Source organism: Diceros bicornis, chromosome 26 (genome assembly GCF_020826845.1).
Source record: "Diceros bicornis minor isolate mBicDic1 chromosome 26, mDicBic1.mat.cur, whole genome shotgun sequence".
In the NCBI taxonomy this organism is placed as follows: domain Eukaryota; kingdom Metazoa; phylum Chordata; class Mammalia; order Perissodactyla; family Rhinocerotidae; genus Diceros; species Diceros bicornis.
In genome coordinates this window covers 43,770,093-43,789,246 of record NC_080765.1, presented here as the reverse complement: position 1 = coordinate 43,789,246, position 19,154 = coordinate 43,770,093, and the positions used below count along the sequence as shown (strand labels likewise).

General features: G+C 44.7%; 2 protein-coding genes across 4 annotated transcripts in view; one reads left to right on the top strand and one right to left on the bottom strand.

The window, feature by feature from the left end:
- GLYR1 (glyoxylate reductase 1 homolog) overlaps positions 1 to 12,977 on the bottom strand; it is a 34,176-nt gene extending 21,199 nt beyond the window's left edge. For both annotated transcript variants that reach the window (XM_058570116.1, XM_058570117.1), the window contains exons 1-5: positions 12,920 to 12,977; positions 11,869 to 11,905; positions 10,840 to 10,919; positions 1,940 to 2,078; positions 1,138 to 1,380 (exon numbers count right to left, since the gene is read on the bottom strand). In XM_058570116.1, the coding sequence (XP_058426099.1) occupies positions 1,138 to 1,380; positions 1,940 to 2,078; positions 10,840 to 10,919; positions 11,869 to 11,905; positions 12,920 to 12,957 (537 nt within the window). In that variant the 5' untranslated portion in view covers positions 12,958 to 12,977. The remainder of the gene's footprint in view (positions 1 to 1,137; positions 1,381 to 1,939; positions 2,079 to 10,839; positions 10,920 to 11,868; positions 11,906 to 12,919) is intronic.
- A 193-nt stretch (positions 12,978 to 13,170) lies between these two features.
- The window catches only part of UBN1 (ubinuclein 1), a 37,465-nt gene continuing 31,481 nt past the window's right edge, over positions 13,171 to 19,154 (top strand). For both annotated transcript variants that reach the window (XM_058570115.1, XM_058570114.1), the window contains exons 1-2: positions 13,171 to 13,874; positions 18,195 to 18,481. In XM_058570115.1, the coding sequence (XP_058426098.1) occupies positions 18,233 to 18,481 (249 nt within the window). In that variant the 5' untranslated portion in view covers positions 13,171 to 13,874; positions 18,195 to 18,232. The remainder of the gene's footprint in view (positions 13,875 to 18,194; positions 18,482 to 19,154) is intronic.

Here is a 19,154-nt window from a genome sequence, read left to right as displayed (position 1 = left end):
AATTTTCCTCCCTTGGCCTCTGAGACTTGACACAAATCTTTCGATAGGAAGAAGGTGAGAGGTATCTTATTTCTGCTTTATTTCATTTTGCTGGCTCTTCCAACTCCTTGCAACCCTGAACTACAGGCATGCTCCCTGCAAAGCCGACTTCTGCCCTTCACTCTTCTCCTTTCTTACTTTCCCCAAAGACAAACCCCATCCAGTCTCACGGATCCAACATCCTTTCTATGTATTCGCCTCCTACGTCTACATTTCCACCCTGATGTTACTTCAAGCCTCCCTGGTGGTCTAGGCGTCACCACAAATGCATCACACTCAAAACAGAACTGGTCCTCTTGCCCCGTAAGCCAGCTCCTCTCCTGACTCCTCTGCTCTTAAGAAAGGTATCCCTATTTCCCTAGGCACAAGCATGAAGTCATCTCCCTTTCCCTTTTCTCATCTGTCCCCTCCACAGCCAGTTGCCACAACTCACGAACTCTTCCTCTGAGGTGCCTCTCACTTAGTTCCTTTCTATGTCTGCTATCACCCCTTAGTATAGCTCCTTATGAATGCACACCTGGGTTTAGCCTGCTAATTGGCTTTGTGCCTTTCTTCTCTGCCCTCGGTGATTACTAGCACACAGCTTGGACCACACTGCCACGTCCACACCCAGCTCAAACACCTTCACGGCCCCCTACTGACTCCACGACGGTATCACACTGCTTAAGCAGATGTCAAGGCATTCCACAATCCAGTCACAACCTACATTTATTTCTCTACTCTCCTTCCTGCCCTCTACTTTACTAAGACTACCCACGCCAACATCAAGCTCCATGTGGGCTGTGCCCTCCACCTCTGGAATGCCTTCCCTTCTGTCTTGCTAAGCCCTTCCAGTGCCTGCTCTCACACACTGGCTCAGGTGGACCGTTCTCCTGCCTCCACCATCCGGTCAAACGAGCCATCCTTTGCTTTCTTGTGTTCCTATTTCACGCCCGTGCATCCAGGCCATGTCCTTCCCCTGGTCTGCAGGGTTCGTTAGGGCAGCACTTGGCACAGGACTCTACATCCACTCAGTGAGCTGAGGCATACAGTACAGCTCAACTCTGCCATACACAAACGGAAGTCACTAATCCCAGAAGCTGCAGAGATAAAACAAACCTTCTCATCCTTCGGGGGCCGACCCCGTTTCCGGGGACTCTGCTCTTGGGCTCTTTTTAGAGGGGACTTGGAGCCTCTCTCTGAAGAGCCTGAAGACACCCTCTTCTTTCCTTCTCCCATGTTCTTCTTCACCTTCCCTTCAGACAGGCTAAGCTTGCGCTTCTCATCACCTGAGTTTGGCCTACTTCTGTCCTCACTGGAATTACGCCGATTCTTGTCATCAGCAGAATTGTGGGATGATGTCTGAAAGTTTAATAATAATAATGATAACCACCACAACAACCACCGCCATCACCACCACCATTTACACGAGCCACGCCCTGTGACGAGTGCTTTACATGCATTATCCACACAACAACCCTATGAAACAGGCTCTGCTGTCATCCCCACTTACATTTGAGGAGGCAGATAAAAAGAGAAATCGAGTCACTTGTCCATAGTCCCAAAGCTAATAAGTAGGATTTATATCCAGGGACTGGATATATCCCAGAGGCTATGCTCCTAATCTCTGTGCTATAAAAGGGAAAAATGGCCTGCGCTGTACTCAAAAGCTGAGATACTTCTCCTGGGTCCAAACAACTTTCCTAAGAGCAACGATCTATTCCAGAAAGGTCAGCTGCATACATGGAGTTTCAAATGATTAGCAAAACACTGATGATGCCTTAGATTTGAAGTAGCTCTCTCTTCATCGGTATTTCATAAGAACAGAATTTTAGATTTGGGCGACATTTAATCTGTTAGTTACCATGCAAAAATAACCGGTCTGGTCTTGGCATAAAGCGAGAACCAAGGAGTCTCTCACCTGGTCTTTCCCTTTGGCTCTCCTGAGGAACTCTTCGACGGCATCCACAGCTTGCTGGAATCGTTTTCCCTTGTTAATCTTTATCATTTCCTCCTTATGCGCATGATATGGCTTTAACTGTTCCACTTTGATCCAGGCACTAGCAGAAAACACACATAGAAAGCGTATGATCCACACTGCCTATGCCAACAAGTATCAAAGACTTCACTGTAGCAGATGCAAATATCCATTTGGTTTGACTGTACTTTGAAGCAGATCTGCCATTTTTTCACATGTTATCAACACCCCAAACTCTTAAGCCTAAAAGTAGCTTTTCTTGAAACAAGTCAAGCAGAACAACAACAAACAAAATCAGAACATCCTCCAAATGAAATCATTGTGTTGGAGGCTATTTATTTCCACTTGCATTCACTAGCCTTCTACACCAAACTACACATACCCTGCCACTTGCTCAGGGCAGAGGAAACCTGGAGATATTCTCCCATTCTCACCGCAGAGTACAAAACGCCCCACATGGACACCAGGGAATCAGGGCACCTGGGAGCATTATCAACCATGGCAGCATCACCACCTGTCAACAACCTCAGCCAGACTGATGACCTATCAATCAACTGAGAATCAGGGAGGCTACGAGGGGCTAAAGAAATGCACCATCATCTAAAAATCTGCTGTTACAGATATTTGCAGCCAGGGAGCCTATATTTGTTCATAAATGATTGTATCCATGGCTACTAAACCACACAAAACATGTGACACATGGTTTGGAATGAGGGCACCACTCACAAAAGGAAGCCTTTAAAAACAAGAGTCTGCTTGTGATTAAAGGTAGAAGAAAATATTCTTCTGATATTTAATTTTTAATTCCTACCATTAATGCATAACACAGGAAAGTGAAAAAAGCCATCAGTTGTCAATTCTGGAATATCTGGCCTACCATTCTCACCTGAACCAACCTGCCTCAGCTGGCTTTCTGTAAACTGAACATTTACAGAATCCCAGTAAAGGAGAGAATTTTATAGGCTTGGCAAGGTAACAGTTAATTTATATTTTACCCTGTAATACTTACAGGTTTCATAGTATAACCTTCAGAAAAAGTGGGTCAGGTTAAAGATGTAGAAACTGGGCTATCACACTAACTCAGGGTTCTCTCCTTTAGAAAAAGCCTGAGAATATTCACTAATGACAGTAAAACTGTGAACCTCTGTACACAAAAATAACGCTACCAACCCACCAACAGCCACCTGTGCTTTGAGGGTTGTGCTAATGGTTGTGATGATGGGTCTGTAGGAACACAACAGCCCTGGGCCCATCAGCCTGCAAATGCAACAGCAAACCAGGACTAGTTATTTATGGCTAAACAAAACTAGAGTATGGAATGATGACCAGGTCTCAGATGCTAGTCTCACTGCACATAGCTCCAACCAGGTGAGGCAAGCAGGTACCTCTCTAGCGAAACAACTCGTGTTAAAGTTTGAAATTTGACATGATAGAGGCAATAGGTCCAATCTACAGGGAGGAAAAACGGAATTAAATTTCGACCCCACATTGTCTGGCAAATACACCACTGACTCTCTTGCCTCTCCTTGCATTTACAGTGTTCCTAAGGATAGAACACCAGAGCAATCAGATGCAAAGCCAGACACGTCCTGAAAAGTTAAGGTGTCACACTAGCTGGTGGCTCTGAGATGACACAACTGTCAGTGAAGAAGCTTAAAGAGCCACGGTGCTCTGGACAGGCCTCTTCCTTCTCCGAGCTTCAGGTCAGAAGCTGAGACCCGTGCAACTTCCAGTATAAGACCAACGGGGTGGTTTTTATGGAGCCCCTTGAGATGGCACAACGTACTCTAAGAATCCTAATCCCTGCCTCCCTGCCACCCCAACATTAACCTCTGATTCAGAGTAAGTAGAAAGGCAAGAACACCTGTGGAGGAAGCACCAATAAACCCATGTCTACTTTTTCATTTAAGCATTTTAAGTGGATTATTGATTTCTGCCAGAAGAACAGTATAGTCAAAATTCCATTCATCCCGAAGACTGGCATTTGAGATACTAAAACGAAATTTTCCTCTATGACCTTCTTTGGAAAGTGAAAATGGTTTGCTAAATAAACTGACCGTATAAATGTGACTTCAAGAGGATAAATCCAAGAAACGTTAATCTACTTAAGAAATCAACCTATTGTTGGAGAAGCATCCTGTCATATCAGAAAAACAGTAAATAAAAAGCCAGCCCCCAGAGCCCTAGGAGGATTACCTCTTGAAAGCAAGCCAAACCGAAATCACATCGACCATCCGAAAAGAATTTTTTCTCTAAAGGCTGTATTGCAAAACCCTCTTGTCTCCCTAAAGAGGGTGGTTTTTCAGCTGGAGCTTCAATACTGCACCACTCTCTGATCCACTGAGGATGCTCGGGGCGCCTGGCATGCAACTGGTGCTCAGTAAATAATCACTGAGTAGAGGGATGTCTTTCAGGCATGGTTGGGGGCTGGATTGCTGGCCTCTGGGTTAAATGCTGTAAGGCTTTAGTGGTTTTTTGTGGTTGTTGCTGTTGTTTGTATGTTTTTTAAGTGACTGTCCTGTTTCTTTCCTTGATATAAGCTACAACTTGTGATTTCCCTCACGTCATCCTCCCAATGCCTAGATGGAGCTGGACGTTTTCTGCCCAATTTGCTGTAGGCTGGGAAGTCAGAAAAATCAAGTTTAGTCAAGTTGCGTCTGAAGTACGCAGCTCTGCTTTTATGTACAAGGAAGTTAATTACACATCGTTTACAGAAGTAAAGCCTGGAAACAAGCTAACTGGCAATCAGTGAGGTTGTTACAAAGAACAGAATGGAAGGCCCCTTAAGATATTTGGCTAAGTAGAAAAAAGTAACAGGCAGAGCAGAGTGTGTAGTATGCTACCACTTGTGTAAAAAAGAGGAAAAAGCAACATGTAACTTCTTGAGTATGCACACAATATCTCCAGAGGAACATGCCATAAGAAACTAGTATAATAGGACGCCCGTGGGCCAGGAACAGGGTGGCTGATGGACGGAGATGAATGGATGGGGAACTGTTTCATGGTTTACAACTTGATTTGTTTTTTAGGGGAACCATAAACATGTAATATCTTTAAAAAACAACAGATCAACAATAAAGGCCTCTGCTGTAGAACATAGGCTATTCTGACTGCCCAGAGGCTTCCTCTATTACTTCCTTGTTGGTAGGTTTGCTCAGGTGGGTAGCTATTGCCCAAGTAAGTGCACCTGTAACACTGCCCAGAGGGCAAACTCACCCTGGTATTCTGATAACACCTGTGACAAATTCTTTTCATTTGCGAATATAAACGTTCCACTAAGCCACCCTCAGATTATATATTCTACTCAAAAAGAATTTAAAAACCTCACATTTTCAAAAACTTTCATAATTCTGACCTGCTTTGCCCTTAAATTAAAATCATATCATGTAGATATCATATTAAAGATGCCAGTCTATGAACAACCTCCAACACCCTCACACGTGTCTCAGACGTCACGTAGACATGATGACCTAGGCAGGAGCAGAGGTGGGGAGAGAACACACGTGCAAGCACAGTCCAAAGGTGAGAATGAGGATGTGGTCAGAAGACATGGGTTCGCTTCTCCACCTAGATTTGGTGAGCAGTACCTAGTAAATAATTTCTATGCTTGCCCCCACCCCTTTTAAACCATTGAAAGAGGCTGAAGATTACTGAGGTGTCAAAGGTCCAAGCCTAAGCTATTCAGAAATCAAGACACCCAAAAAATCACAAATCAAAAAAAAAAAATAAAAAAAACCATAAAGTAACTCAGAATTTCTCAGTCAACTTCAAGCAACGATTATCATACAGACATCAACAAAGACTTGCAGATAAGATAGATTTAGAAGACTTTGTTTCCAAAACTTGAAAACATTCCCAAATGCTGGATGAGGCTTCCAAACTGTGCTGCCTGCGGCAACATGGCCAGCTGCTTCTTTCTGTGCCAGTTTCTATAATTCTGGTGTATGATGCCTGCTCCTGGAGTCCACTGCCTCAGCCACAAAGGGTGTTACCTGTAGGACAGGAGCTGCTGCTGGCAGTGGGAGAGGAGAATCTACTCTACTCTCTCTAGGACAGCTTTTGTCCAGCCCTGGCAGAGGGACACTGCTGGCTCAGTCCACATACCCAGAGCAGTGGCCCTCACTATTCGCTTGGCTCAATTCTGCAACTATCACACGGTGTCGCATGTAGGGAAAGTGGGTCAATCAGGTACCAGGTGAAAAGAAAAAGAGATGCTCAGATGGTTCCAATCTGCTATGCTTCTAATTATGAACCACAGATTTTTCTAGGAGAGTTACTTTAATACTCAGACACCTCACACCCAGCCTGTCTCACCTTATATCTGGTTTGATGTAAAAAGTACCTCAGGCTGGGATCCTGGACATCTTATCACTTAAATCCGTAAAACTCCTGCCTCTCAGTTTGCATATCTGTTAAGAAATAAGAACCAGAACAACCACCCTATCCATTTCCTGGAGGGCTGTTGTGCGGCTCAGAGGTGACGACTGCTATAGAAACTCTCGGGTCGTCGTCTGGGATCTACCCATTGTTCGCCCACAGTATTCTCTAAACTGTTTTGTTTCTGGTGGTTTTTGAGCACCTGCAAAGTAAACAAACTCCCTCCATTCTGCCTTCCTCAGCCACTGACGAAACTTTTAACCTCCGAGCTCAGCTTCTACTCCAATGGGTGACCACCTGTCCAAGGTGGGCCCTCAGGCACCTGAGACTTCATCTTTGGTTGGGGTCACTTGGTGGAGTTGGCAAAGTTACGCTGAATTTATTCTTCCCTCTGTTATTTCCCTGAGATGGAAAATTACCGCGGGCAGTTGCTGTTGTGGCCTCCAGTCTCCGAGAGCCGAATCTGGCCATCTTACTAAGTCCTTCCCCACGCAAGGGAGGCTGGTGAGGAAGGCTGGTCCTCTCTTCCTAACAGTGGGATGTCAACATAATTTGTTACATGTTTCAGCAGAGGAAGGGAGAGAGAGAAAAATTAGGTTTCTAAAAGATTGAAATCATTGTTCATCTTGCCTTAAAGAGCTAGCCTTTTTACTCAATAAAGGTCCTTGCTAATATAAAAAAATCAAATCTCTATTTTTTCCTTAAGTAGTATGTCAGTCTTGAAACAGTACATCTCTGACTGAATCCTATACTCCTCAGGAATACAGGAACAGCCCCAACCGGCCAGACCCTGTCCACCGAGGTCAGGTCCCAGTAACCAACCGAGCCTCCGCCCCAGGATGTGCCAGGATGTGCCAGGAACGTCTGCCCCTCTCCCTGATATCAAGCATTAAAGGTGAGGTAGAGTCCAGCTTCTTCTGTAGCCATTTATGGCTTTGCCTTTCACAAAGTAGTTCTCATCCCTAAAACGTCCACTTGCATTTCCTGTCTAAACAACCTCTCAGACGCCTATCTCATATAGTACTCCTTACACATGCCCTGAACACAGTCACTCAACATTTACTCTACTCACAGTGCCCCGTGTTGACACTCAGAGGGTTTATGAACAAGTCAGTGTCTATCTCCTTAAGGCCATTCATTATTTCATCAATTCTGATTGTGTTCTTTTTCCAGCCTTTGCTTTTTCACATTAGACAGTCCTACTCTTTCATCTAACTTGGTTCCCTTTTCTGATTTTGACTAGTTCCATCAGATCCCTTTGGGAGCATGGACTGGACTGCACGCAGTACTCCTGGTGAGGCATGGTACAGTTTTTACATAAAGGTGGAACAATATAAAAATAAGAAAAAAGAGCCCCCTACCCCCCAAAAGGTGGAAAAATGTATTGTTTTTGTTCAAAGCCTTTTTGGTCAAAAGAGCAGACCTGGCTGACACCCTCAGGAACCTCCAGCTCTCAGATGCCTTTCTTTTGAAACACAGATCCTCTCTCTCTCTCATGGGCAGAGTCTGTGTCTGTCTCTCTCACATTTTCCTTAAAGCCACCTGCTTCTTACCAGCTTTTTTCCTCTCCTGTAACAGATCTATCCCCTGACCTGATTGTTGAACACCTGCTGTATGCCAAACCATACTATGAATAAGTGACACAACTTCTTCATAACAACGAGGTAGGGAGTATTATTCCCACGTAGGGACAACGGTGCAGAGGCTTAGAAAGGTGAAACAGCTTTCCCAAATCACAGAGCAGGTGGAGCTGGTGTCTGAATGCACATCAGGCCAGTAACAGATCCAGAACTCTTTCCCCAAAGTAATTCGCTCCTAAAAAAGATCTGGAGATTTCACTTCAGATAATATAAAGATACTAAATAAAATTTACCTTAATGTTGATCACTAAGAACCCTTCTCCCTTAAGAGAAGTGCTTGTAGAGCCTTACCCTTTGTTTCCCTCCGTTAAGTCAACTGCATAGCCATAAAAAGATAATATGCTGGTCCCAGGGCAACTTAACTTTTAAATAGCTTTTTATGTGGAACTCTATCAAATGAGTTTAAAAGGCTTGAAGATATTGTATCTAACAGTTGCCCTGTATCCACTTGCTTAAGAATCCCCTCCAAGAATTTTAGCTAGTTAGAAATCATATCACAACCACCAACACTATGAGGTTATTTTTGTGTTCAGTAAGTGCATCCTTTTCGTTGGCTTCACCTGTTTGCCTGTCTGTGCTGAAAGTCACTCAACTTCAATTTTCTGTGTCCTATCTGTAGTAGTTCTTATACACAGAGACCACAGTTTATTCATCTAGCCTTCCAGCATTTCTTTTTTAATTATAAGAACACAATGGCTTTCAGGCCTCCTGTAATCTGATTAAGTCTCCACTTTCTATGCATTCCCATTTTTGTTTCAGACTTGTGTACTTCTTTGTTTAACTGACCAAGTTGGGCCAACTATATTGCCTCTGTTATTCCCAACCCCAAGTTCTTTACCCCAGGGAGGGAGCCTCTCTCTGCCTATACAATCAACTTAATGCCTAGTTGTTCACAGTATCCCCACTGCCTGGAATGCCCTTCTTGTTCCTGCCTATCCAAATTCTATTTATCCTCCAGAGCTGGCTTCACATCCCATCTCTTCCATCAGCTTTCTCTGACCTAGCTGTTCTCCACTGATCTCTCCTTGTTCTAGAACCCTTTAGCAATTACCTGCATCACTCCTTCTGTCCTTACTCTCATCTGAAATGTTTATGTCTTGTCACCTGAGCTCCTGGAAGGTGGAGACCACACATTTGCTTTCCTGGAAGTTCACTTTGGTGTCAGCAACGCGGAGTGTGGCTGCACAATCAGCACCGCTTTATGCATCAGGACAATTTTTTGTGAAATCCATAGCATTGGGCCGGCCCCATGGCTTAGCGGTTAAGTGCGCACTCCGCTTCTGGCAGCCCGGGTTCGGATCCCGGGCACGCACTGATGCACCACTTGTCCGGCCATGCTGAGGCCGCGTCCCACATACAGCAACTAGAAGGATGCGCAACTATGACATACAACTATCTACTGGGGCTTTGGGGAGAAAAAGGGGAAAAAAAAAAGGAGGAAGATTAGCAATAGATGTTACCTCAGGGCTGGTCTTCCTCAGCAAAAAAAGAAGAGGATTGGCATGGATGTTAGCTCAGGGCTGATCTTCCTCACAGGGACAAAAAAAAAAAAAAGAAAAGAAATCCATGGCATTACCAGAACATTCTCTCTTCCAGAGTGTCTCTGGTTCTCACAGCACTGGGCCAGTGACTACCTTGAAATATCAACATCAAAAGGCTGCTAAATCAGTTTGTGACAGAGAACTGGGCCTAGGTAATTAGTATATCTATATGGTTAACGTAAACATGCCATGCAAACTCTAAACTGGGATAAGCACTCAGACGTATAAACTTCTGAGTCAGTGAAGGGCAGTATTTATAACAGATTTTGCTATGGAATATTATATATCGCTTTCTGGGAATGCGTATTTTAACCATTGGTATTAGATTTATCAGAAAAGCCACAGATGTTTTTCAGACCCAAAGCTACATTTTCCTGTAAGAGTCAAAAATAGAAATACAACTACTTAAAGAAATCAAACCATCTAGCTAGACCCAAGTAATCAAATTGATGTAGTGATGAGACAGCTAAACAAATCACCAGAAACTTAAGTAAATACACATTCTCTCCCTGACTGTAAGTTATATGGCCTATCAAAGAATCTCAAATTGATGGTCCTGATTTCAACTCTAAGACAGATCTGGTTAAAAAGCTTTACTGTTACAATGTTAGAGCAAGTCATCTAATTTCACAAAAGAGAACAGAATCAAACAACTACTTTTATTTTTATTTTTTATTTTTTTAAAGATTTTATTTATTCATTTTTTTCCCCCCAAAGCCCCAGTAGATAGTTGTATGTCATAGGTTCACATCCTTCTAGTTGCTGTACGTGGGACTTGGCCTCGGGTTGGTCGGAGAAGTGGTGCCTTGGGGCGTGCCCGGGATCCGAACCCGGGCCGCCAGCATCAGAGTGCGCGCACTTAACCGCTAAGCCACGGAGCCGGCCCCACTACTTTTATTAAGGTAAATAAAATTTTAGTTTTCGCTGTATACGTTATGCATGAGCCACATGATAAACAGCCATTAAAAAGAGAAACAAACATGGCCCTTATAATAGGAACTGCCTATGAAGTTGGGTAAAGAGATGTAAGAAACTATCTCAACATGATTACCATATGTAGAAGATGGTGAACCCTCATTCTCACTTGACATTGTTATTGGCCCCAAGACAATTTCTGCGAGATAAGAACAGCACTTTATATTTAGGTAAGAAGCCAGAATGATATGCCATTCTTATACACTACAGTAAGAAGGAACTAGGGTCCCTAGAATATTCTCAAAGCAGCCCAGACCCACGGCAACGCTCAAACAAAGGGACAGTGCAACTCTTGGGGAGCACTACTCACTGATCTTCTGTTCCAAAAAACTTCACAAAAAAGCATTTCTTTCCACGCGGTTTCTTCAAGTCCTTGGGTGGATTAACAATCTGGGGGATAAAAGGGAAAAAAAGTTTTTTTCCACAGCTCCAAATTAACAAGAAAAAAACCTAAATAAAACAAAAGGAATATGACTGAAAAAGAACCCAGAGCCTAGCACACGTCCAAATGTGGCACTTTATCATGATGTGAGGAAACATGCAAATATTCCAGAAGTTCCTACATCTAACATGTAGCACAGCATTCAATAGATACAATATCCCCTTTACTGCAATGGCCGCATTTTAAAAGCATTTACAACTAAGACCAACATTATTTGCCCCCAGTGTGACCTTGTCATCACTGAAGAAATACACAGGACACTCTTAAAAATACTTGTGTGCAGGAAGAGTTGTGACAGGTAATAGTGACAAAGAAGGACAACCGAGGCACTGAAAATGCCATATTGCAAAGAGACAGTCTAAAGACATTTCCCGGGCTCCAAACAAGAATATAACAACAGAACATTTGGAAAGCTATGACGGATCGCCTCATGCAAAATTTGGAATGCCAACTTTTGCAAAGATGCACTGGAGAGAGCAGCACATATGGTAACATGGAAAGATTTAAACTTAGTTGGGACAAAAATACTTTGACTTTTCACTAACCTACATTTAGATTTCTCTCTTCCTGGAGAATTTATTTTCCTCTCTTTTTGTTAGATTTAACTGTAAAGCTATATTCAAGTTAGAATTGATTTCCAGAGTTAAAAGACTTCACCACAACTCTCTCTGATTCAAGAAATAAGCATTTACTGTAGATTAAATGACCTGGTTTATATTATATTGCTTTTTCTAAACAAACTGATAATAGAGAAAAAAAAATTCTGAGTGTCATTTAAGTAGGCCCAGTTTGACCCAATGCTAGAAATTGAGGCGGGTGCATCTTACATTCTCTACCTTCTCAAACGCAACTTCAGATGTCTTCCTGTAGTAGCTTCTAGTAGTAGAACACACTCACCTTTCCTGGCCAAGGAGGATACCGGCCGAGTTTCCCCCTAGAGAAAACACAGAGAATCAGCATTTGCCTTGGAAAAGCCAGTCCATCTCCTTCAACCCACTCAACATGCAAGTTATTTTCTAAATCTCCACTCGCACCCTCAAGTGCCAGAACAAGTTTGCAAACAGGAGTTCTTAATCTGGCTTCCACAGCTGGGCCCAAGAGGCCCAAATCCCTCAGAGCTGGGATGCAAAATTGTAAACGTATGTGCATAAGGTATGTGCATTCTCCTGGTGACAACAAATACACAATAATGAAACCACAAGAATCACTTGTCTAGAGCCTCCCCGGGACGGGGGCGGGGAGCAGTGTGCTCTGTAAACACAGACTTCCCCTCGCCAAGTCTGGTTTAATTCACCGCGGGACGGCCCGGCTCTGACAAATGCTAATGGGAGCCTTCCTCTGGGTCGGGAAACGAGCTACGCAGCTCCAGGGAGACGGCGAGCGTCAGTCTCAGTTCGGGCGGTTGTCTGGGACACACGAGCGGACCACGAAGGCACCCAGAAAGGCACTAGTCCCCGCCAAGCCTCCGAGTGTAAAGGAGAAGTCCCCCCTCCATTTCTTCACGGGGCAGCGCCAACAGTCCGGTTTCGACACCCCGGGCCGAGCCGCCGCACAGGTCGGTTCCATCGCAACGCGGGTTTTGACGGGCTCGCCCGGCGAGATGGCCCCGCCAGCTCCCCGACTCTGCCGCTTTCCGAGACGCCTGGGCAAGACCTCGAGGACCCGGCGTCCGCAGGAGCCGCGCGGCACCGGGCACTCCCTCCACCGTGGCCGCCGGCGTCCGGGTCCGGGGCTCAGAGACCGGCCCGCCGCGGCCACCCTCGGCCTCAGTCCCCCGGGGCCGGGCTGCCCCTTCCGCCCGGCGTCGCTCCCAGCGCCGGCACCTCGTCTCGCCCTCTCTCGCGGCCTGGAGCGCATAGAAGGGCAGCTCCGAAGCTGGCGGCGACCCCCGTGCCCAGGGGTGCAGCTTCGCGGCGCACCTCGCTCGGCCCCGGCCGCCCGGACTCACCACACCAAATCGCCGAGCCGCAGACTCACAGCCGCCATCTTACCACCCAACCACGGCCGACGCACGGGCCGCCGGGAACATCAGGGCGCCCCGGCGCCGCCCATTGGAGTGCGCCCGGCCACGTGACGGGGGCCGGCTGTCAGCGGCCACGCCGCGGCTCTGACGTCACCGCGCCCGCCGGGGCTCATTGGCCGGCTGAGCGGCACGTGACCCGGGAGCCGCGGTCTCCGCGCGCCGGAGCCCCGAGACTCCCGGCTCCTCTCCCCCTCCCTCCGGCTCGTGACAACGAAGCGCCGGCGGTCTGATTCGGCGGTGGAGGCGGCGGTAGTGACTGTGCGGCCGGCCGAGAGCGCGAGGGAGCCGGCCCTGCGGTCCGCCCCGCCCCGCCCCCGGGTCCCGGCCTCCAGCCCCCTCCTCCTCGGCGCTTCCGTTACGGCCGTTAGTCTCGCGCGGGCCCCGGGGCCGGCCGCCTCGGCGCGCCGGCAGCTGCCCTGACAGACCTCGGCGCGGCCTGGAAGCCAGCCTCCGCCCGCGCCCGGGGCCCCGCGCCCGGCGAGCTCTACGTGGCCGCGCCCGGAGGGCCGACGGGTCCTTCGGAGGCTGCTTTCTGACGGCCGGGGTCCGGGGAGCGGCTCCGAGCCCGCGTCCGCGCCGCAAGTTGTCCCGGGGCGCCGGTGCATCCCGCCCCGAGGTCGCGAGCTGCTCGGCCGACGTGGAGCCGGCGTCTCTCCGCTTCCTCCTGGGCGGGCGCGGCGGCACGGCCCGCGAGGCTCCCCCGGGCGCGCGGGGACCCGGCCATGGGCCGCGGCGCGGGCCGGCCGCCCGCGGGGAGGCATGGCTCGGGGGCCGGCCGCTAGCGGCGCCGCAGCCCGGGCTCCCGGGCCGGCATGAGGACGGCCGCCGGGGGACGAGTGCGGCCCGCGGGGCAGTAGCCTGCGTCGCGCCGGGGACAAAGGTGCGTGTCTTTGTGGGGACCGGGCTCTCGCGTCTGCCTTGCTGTAGTTTGACACTTTGAGGGAAGTTGGGCGCAGGCTGTTGTGACAACAGGAAGGCAGGTGCCGGGCGCGGTCTCGATACGTTAAAACTAAGCCACTGAATGGGAACTGTAATCGGCGGTTCAGCACAGCGCCTGCCCAAGTGTCCGCACACCAGGGAGGGAACAAAATTTAGAAGGTCCCAATGCCAGTTGCAGACTCCAGGGAGTCCGAGGGAAGAGTTAACTTAGAACCGGACTGATCTTGGGTCGTATCCTGCTTGAAAAGGTGGCGGGTCCGCCCGCGTCTCCCATAGGCGTTTTGTTCTGCGGAGACTTGGGTTGTAAGGGGCTTTTAGCGAACTAGCTTGTTCGAAGCCTGGTTTTTCTTGGGCGTTCAGTTTCCCTAAAACACCGTCCGTTAGTTTCAGGAACTGTCATTGACTGTTTTGTGTTTTTTAAAGACAAACTGATCATTTAAAGCATGTTTAAGATTCCAAAAAATAATTTAGTGAAATTAAACACACATTCCTAATTTAAAAACTTTTATTTTTTGAGGACTTGGAAGGGTATTTTAATGACTTGGTAAAAATATGTAAATCCTAAATTGACATCGCACTGGGCTACAGGCATTCCCGTTAGTCAGGAACATGGCAAAGAATATATTGTCTAATATTATTCTGGAAGTTCTAGCCAATGTAATAAGACGTGAAACAAAAATAAGAAAAATAATTTTTCAGAAAGGAGAAGACAAAATTCTCATTTCTGTGGATGAGAGGTCAGCCTATTTTGAAAAAAAAGTTAAGGGAAAACCGTTAAAATAAGAGTTCACTTGTAAAGAAACTAATTGTAAAATCAGTATACAAAATTCTCCTTTTCTTTGTTTCACCAATAATCCGTTTGAAAATATAGTAGTTAAGATGTTGTGTAACAAAAAAATATACAATTCCGGGGAATAACCTCTGAGATACAAAAGGAGGCTAGCATTTCTTGGATAACATCAGTTGAGTTTTTTAAGAGGGGTGTTTTTGTGTGTAGAATACTGTGCTTTTACTTCGAATAATGTTCAACTCATTAAAGTTGAGTATTTAAATACTTAGCTTTTCTTAAGCTTTTTAAATTTTACTCAAATCTTGTTTTATTTACAAATCTAAGAATGTTTATATAAATAAAAATACTTGATCTTTGACAAAGCTTCGATTAAGGCGTCAGTTTAACAGATTAAATTTCTCTAAACAGTGAATTCGCTTTACAAAGTTAAATTCCCTTAAGTGTTTTAAACTGCATTTAAAGTTTTATATGCTTTTTCTCTCAAATACTTCAAACTTATAGAACGGTGAACTTATAAAGCTAGTAGTAAAGTCTTTCCAAGGACTTAACTCTTGTAAGGCTAATAAATGTGTGAATGTAAGGTTCTTTTAAACGCACACTTTCAAAGTTATATTTTCTTAAGGATTTCAAATTAAAATTGTAAGTCTAAGTCATTCATTCATATGTTTTTGTTTTTTCTTTTTTTGTGAGATCAGCCCTGAGCTAACATTTGATGCCAATCCTCCTCTTTTTTTGCTGAGGAAGACTGGCCCTGGGCTATCATCCGTGCCCATCTTCCTCCACTTTATATGGGACGCCGCCACAGCATGGCCCACCAAGCAGTGCGTCGGTGCGCGCCCGGGATCTGAGCCGGCGAACCCCGGACTGCTGCAGCAAAGCGTGCGCACTTAACCGCTTGCGCCACCAGGCTGGCCCCCATTCATATGTTTGATTCTCTTAAATATTGCAAATGATTTAGTAACAAGTGACGGCAATTATCATGATGATTATAAAACTTAATCCAAGATCTAAGTGTTAATATGCTGTAGGTTTGATTCTGTAGTCTTATTTCTATAACTTCTCAGGCTGGCAAAGTCACCTCCACAACTAAGAGAAGCAGATTTACCATATAGGTTTGAAGTTAAAATGTCTAAAATTTGGGCCAAGATAAGGTTACATTTTTATTTTATTTTATTTATTTTTTTAAACAGTTATTTTAATTTTATTTATTTATTTTTTTCCCCCCAAAGCCCCAGTAGATAATTGTATGTCATACCTGCACATCCTTCTAGTTGCTGTATGTGGGACTCGGCCTCAGCATGGCCAGAGAAGCGGTGCGTCGGTGCGCGCCCGGGATCCGAACCCCGGGCCGCCAGTAGCGGAGCGCGCACACCTAACCGCTAAGCCACGGGGCCGGCCCTAAGGTTACATTTTTAAATTACTGCCCAGACAGGGGCAGGGACCTGGTTGCCGCTTCCAGGATGACCTTCCTGTATCCCATCGGTTAACTTGCAGATTCTCTTACAGTGAGGCTGTGCCTGCTCTCATCAGTGGGGGACTTGCAGCTTGCAGCTGGGACTTATTTTCATAACCCAGTGCATCAGGAATGTCCTGGGGGCCTTGAAAGTTTCTTTTAGGGGAATTTCTTTTAACATTTTAATGCATGATGGTCTTTTGTGCCACCAACCTGTTTTGCTGCTAATCACTTTGCTGTCTAATTAGAATTATTTTAACTCTTCGTTTTTAGATATTTTATTCCCTTATCTGATCTTAAAGATTAAAATTTTATGATCATAATAGAATGAATATTGCATATATACAGATATACATATATTTGGATGTATATGATATATGTAAAATCTTCCTGAATTAATTCATATTTATGATTCATTTACAATCAAAATGCAGTGAGGTTTTTTGGGGGAACTTGTCAAAGTGATTCTAAAATTGATCTGAAATGATAAACAGGTTGGAAGACCCAAGTATTACTTTTAAAAGAAGAAGAAAGATGAATTTTTAATTCAAGATGTTAAAATATAAAATTTGTCAAAACAATATGGTACTGGTTGAGGAATCTCTAGATACTAGATTAATATAACAGGATAGATTTCAGAAATAGATCTTAAGATATCTAAGACATTACATATGATATATGCCAAATCAGCAGGGAAAAGAAGGATTATTAGTGATTGATGCTGGGAAAAACCAAGTTAGAGCCTCATCTCTCACCTTATAGCAGAGCAAATTCAACTTGGGTTAAAGAGTTCAATGTGAAAAATATATCTATAAAAGGCTGGATAGGTAAATTCTTACACAAGAATTACCTGGCTGGAGAAGGACATTCTAGGCATAAAAGAAACGGGAGAAACCATAAGGGAGAAGAGGCTAATTTTAACTGCATAAAAAGTTAAAATTTCTTTCATCATACCTTGCTTTAAGCAAAATTAAGCAGTAGATAATGAAGCAGGAAAAAGTACTTATAAAAGATATGGCAGGCGTTATACATTTATAATATACGTTACACATCTATAACACATCAAAAGCCCTTATAAATCAACAAAAAGTTGCAGTTTTTTCAACTATTCCCTTAATGCTGGATATTCAGGTTACTTCTGTCATTTTTCCTATACAAACAAGGCTGCAATGAATGTCCTTATTTATTGATGTGGTAGAAAGTTCACACTAGAATGTGAGTTTAAAAAAGCAGGACACAAAATTATACATGAAGCAAATATATATATATAGCATATATTTGCATATTTGTAGTCTGTAAATACTTGGAATTCTGGAGTTCACAATGTACTTTGAGCATGCCCAAGCAACTCGGAAGGTCTTTGGCATGTGATAATTTGTCACTTTGCTGAGGCCGAAGTTTGGGGGGTGAGAGGCTGCTGTGTTAGGAAGTGAGCTAGCCACACCACTCCTGAGACGCTGGTTTTTTACTTATCCCAGAGTAGGCAGTACCTTCTGTGAGCTGATGAAAACTCTGTCATTGCCCTGAATGAAATTAAACTGCTGGTGATGAAAATAACGAGGTCTTAAGAAAGAGGTTATTCTCAGCCAGAAAAAAAATATTGGATAAATTAAATGAAAAATAGTATTCTCTAGGATTCTTTGCAATTGTAAGGATTCTTTAAGGGTCTGTCTGTATGAGTTCTCTAATGTCAAGAATCTAGTGAATATGCATAGAAAAAGACTGGAAAAAAGTATGCTAAACTGTGGTTATCTCTGAATGATAGGATTTGGGGTGCTTTTCATATATATATGTGTGTATATATATATGTGTGTGTGTATATATGTACATGGAAAATTTTCTGTTTAAGATGACTAGTATTTAAGCAGGAAAAAAGCAGTAAATGGTAATTAAGATAAATTTAACAATGGATTCTTCTTGACAATGAAATTCTTTTAAACTTAAATCTGTATAACTGAACAAGAAAAATCATTTTTATTATCTTGGTTTGACCTGGCCCTTCTTTTCAATGTTAACAGAAGCCATGCAGTGACACCGCTAAGACTTGTTGGTAGCCATGTCGGAGCCCCACAGGGTCCAGTTCACCTCTCTCCCAGGTTCTCTGAATCCCACATTTTTGAAGAAATCCCGGAAAGAGGAGGTTGGGGGAGCAGAACAGCCTCAAGACTCTGAGCCGGCTGCAGCAGCTGTTCGGATTACACTCACCCTCTTTGAGCCAGATCACAAGCGCTGCCCAGAGTTCTTCTACCCAGAGCTGGTGAAGAACATACGAGGGAAGGTGAAAGGCCTTCAATCCGGAGACAAGGTACACCCCAGAGGCCCCAGACGCACTCTGCAGATCTTATTTGGGGACTGCGTGTGCAAATGGGCCTTCCAGAGGGTGGAAGCAAGACCAGAGGGGCTTTGGCTGCCCAAGATCAAGGCACTCATCCCAAAGCAAGCACAAGTTTGCTCGGTTTGTCTCTAGGCATGAAGGGATAGAATTCTTTCTTAGACCCATTCTCCTCATTTATGCTGGGGAAAACGTATATGGCACATCTAAGGCTAATTTCAATTATGACTAATTAATATAAATCAAAGATATAAAAAATATATAAATAAAATAAATAAAAACAAATTTTTTCATGCCAAGGCTATAAATGTTATGTGTAAATGTGACTAGTCCCTGGCTGTTCCAGTGCTGAAATTTCATGCTGGACATTTTTCTTTTCCAGGGGAATCTCACTGCCTGCCTAGTGTAAGGGCAGACAAGAAAAGACAACTGCTCATTTCTTCTAAACACAGTAATGTTCTGGATAGTTTCTTTACCTGGATGGATAGAAACTTATTTTTGCCCTTTTTTTTTAACTTGATTTTTTGCCAGAATTGGGTTGTAGCCTTCAGGGCTTTTGAGAATCACTTCGATTTCATAAATGCTTTTCAAATGATCTATTTATTTTCCTGGGAGATTTGTTTTACTTTTTAGTATACAACTTTTC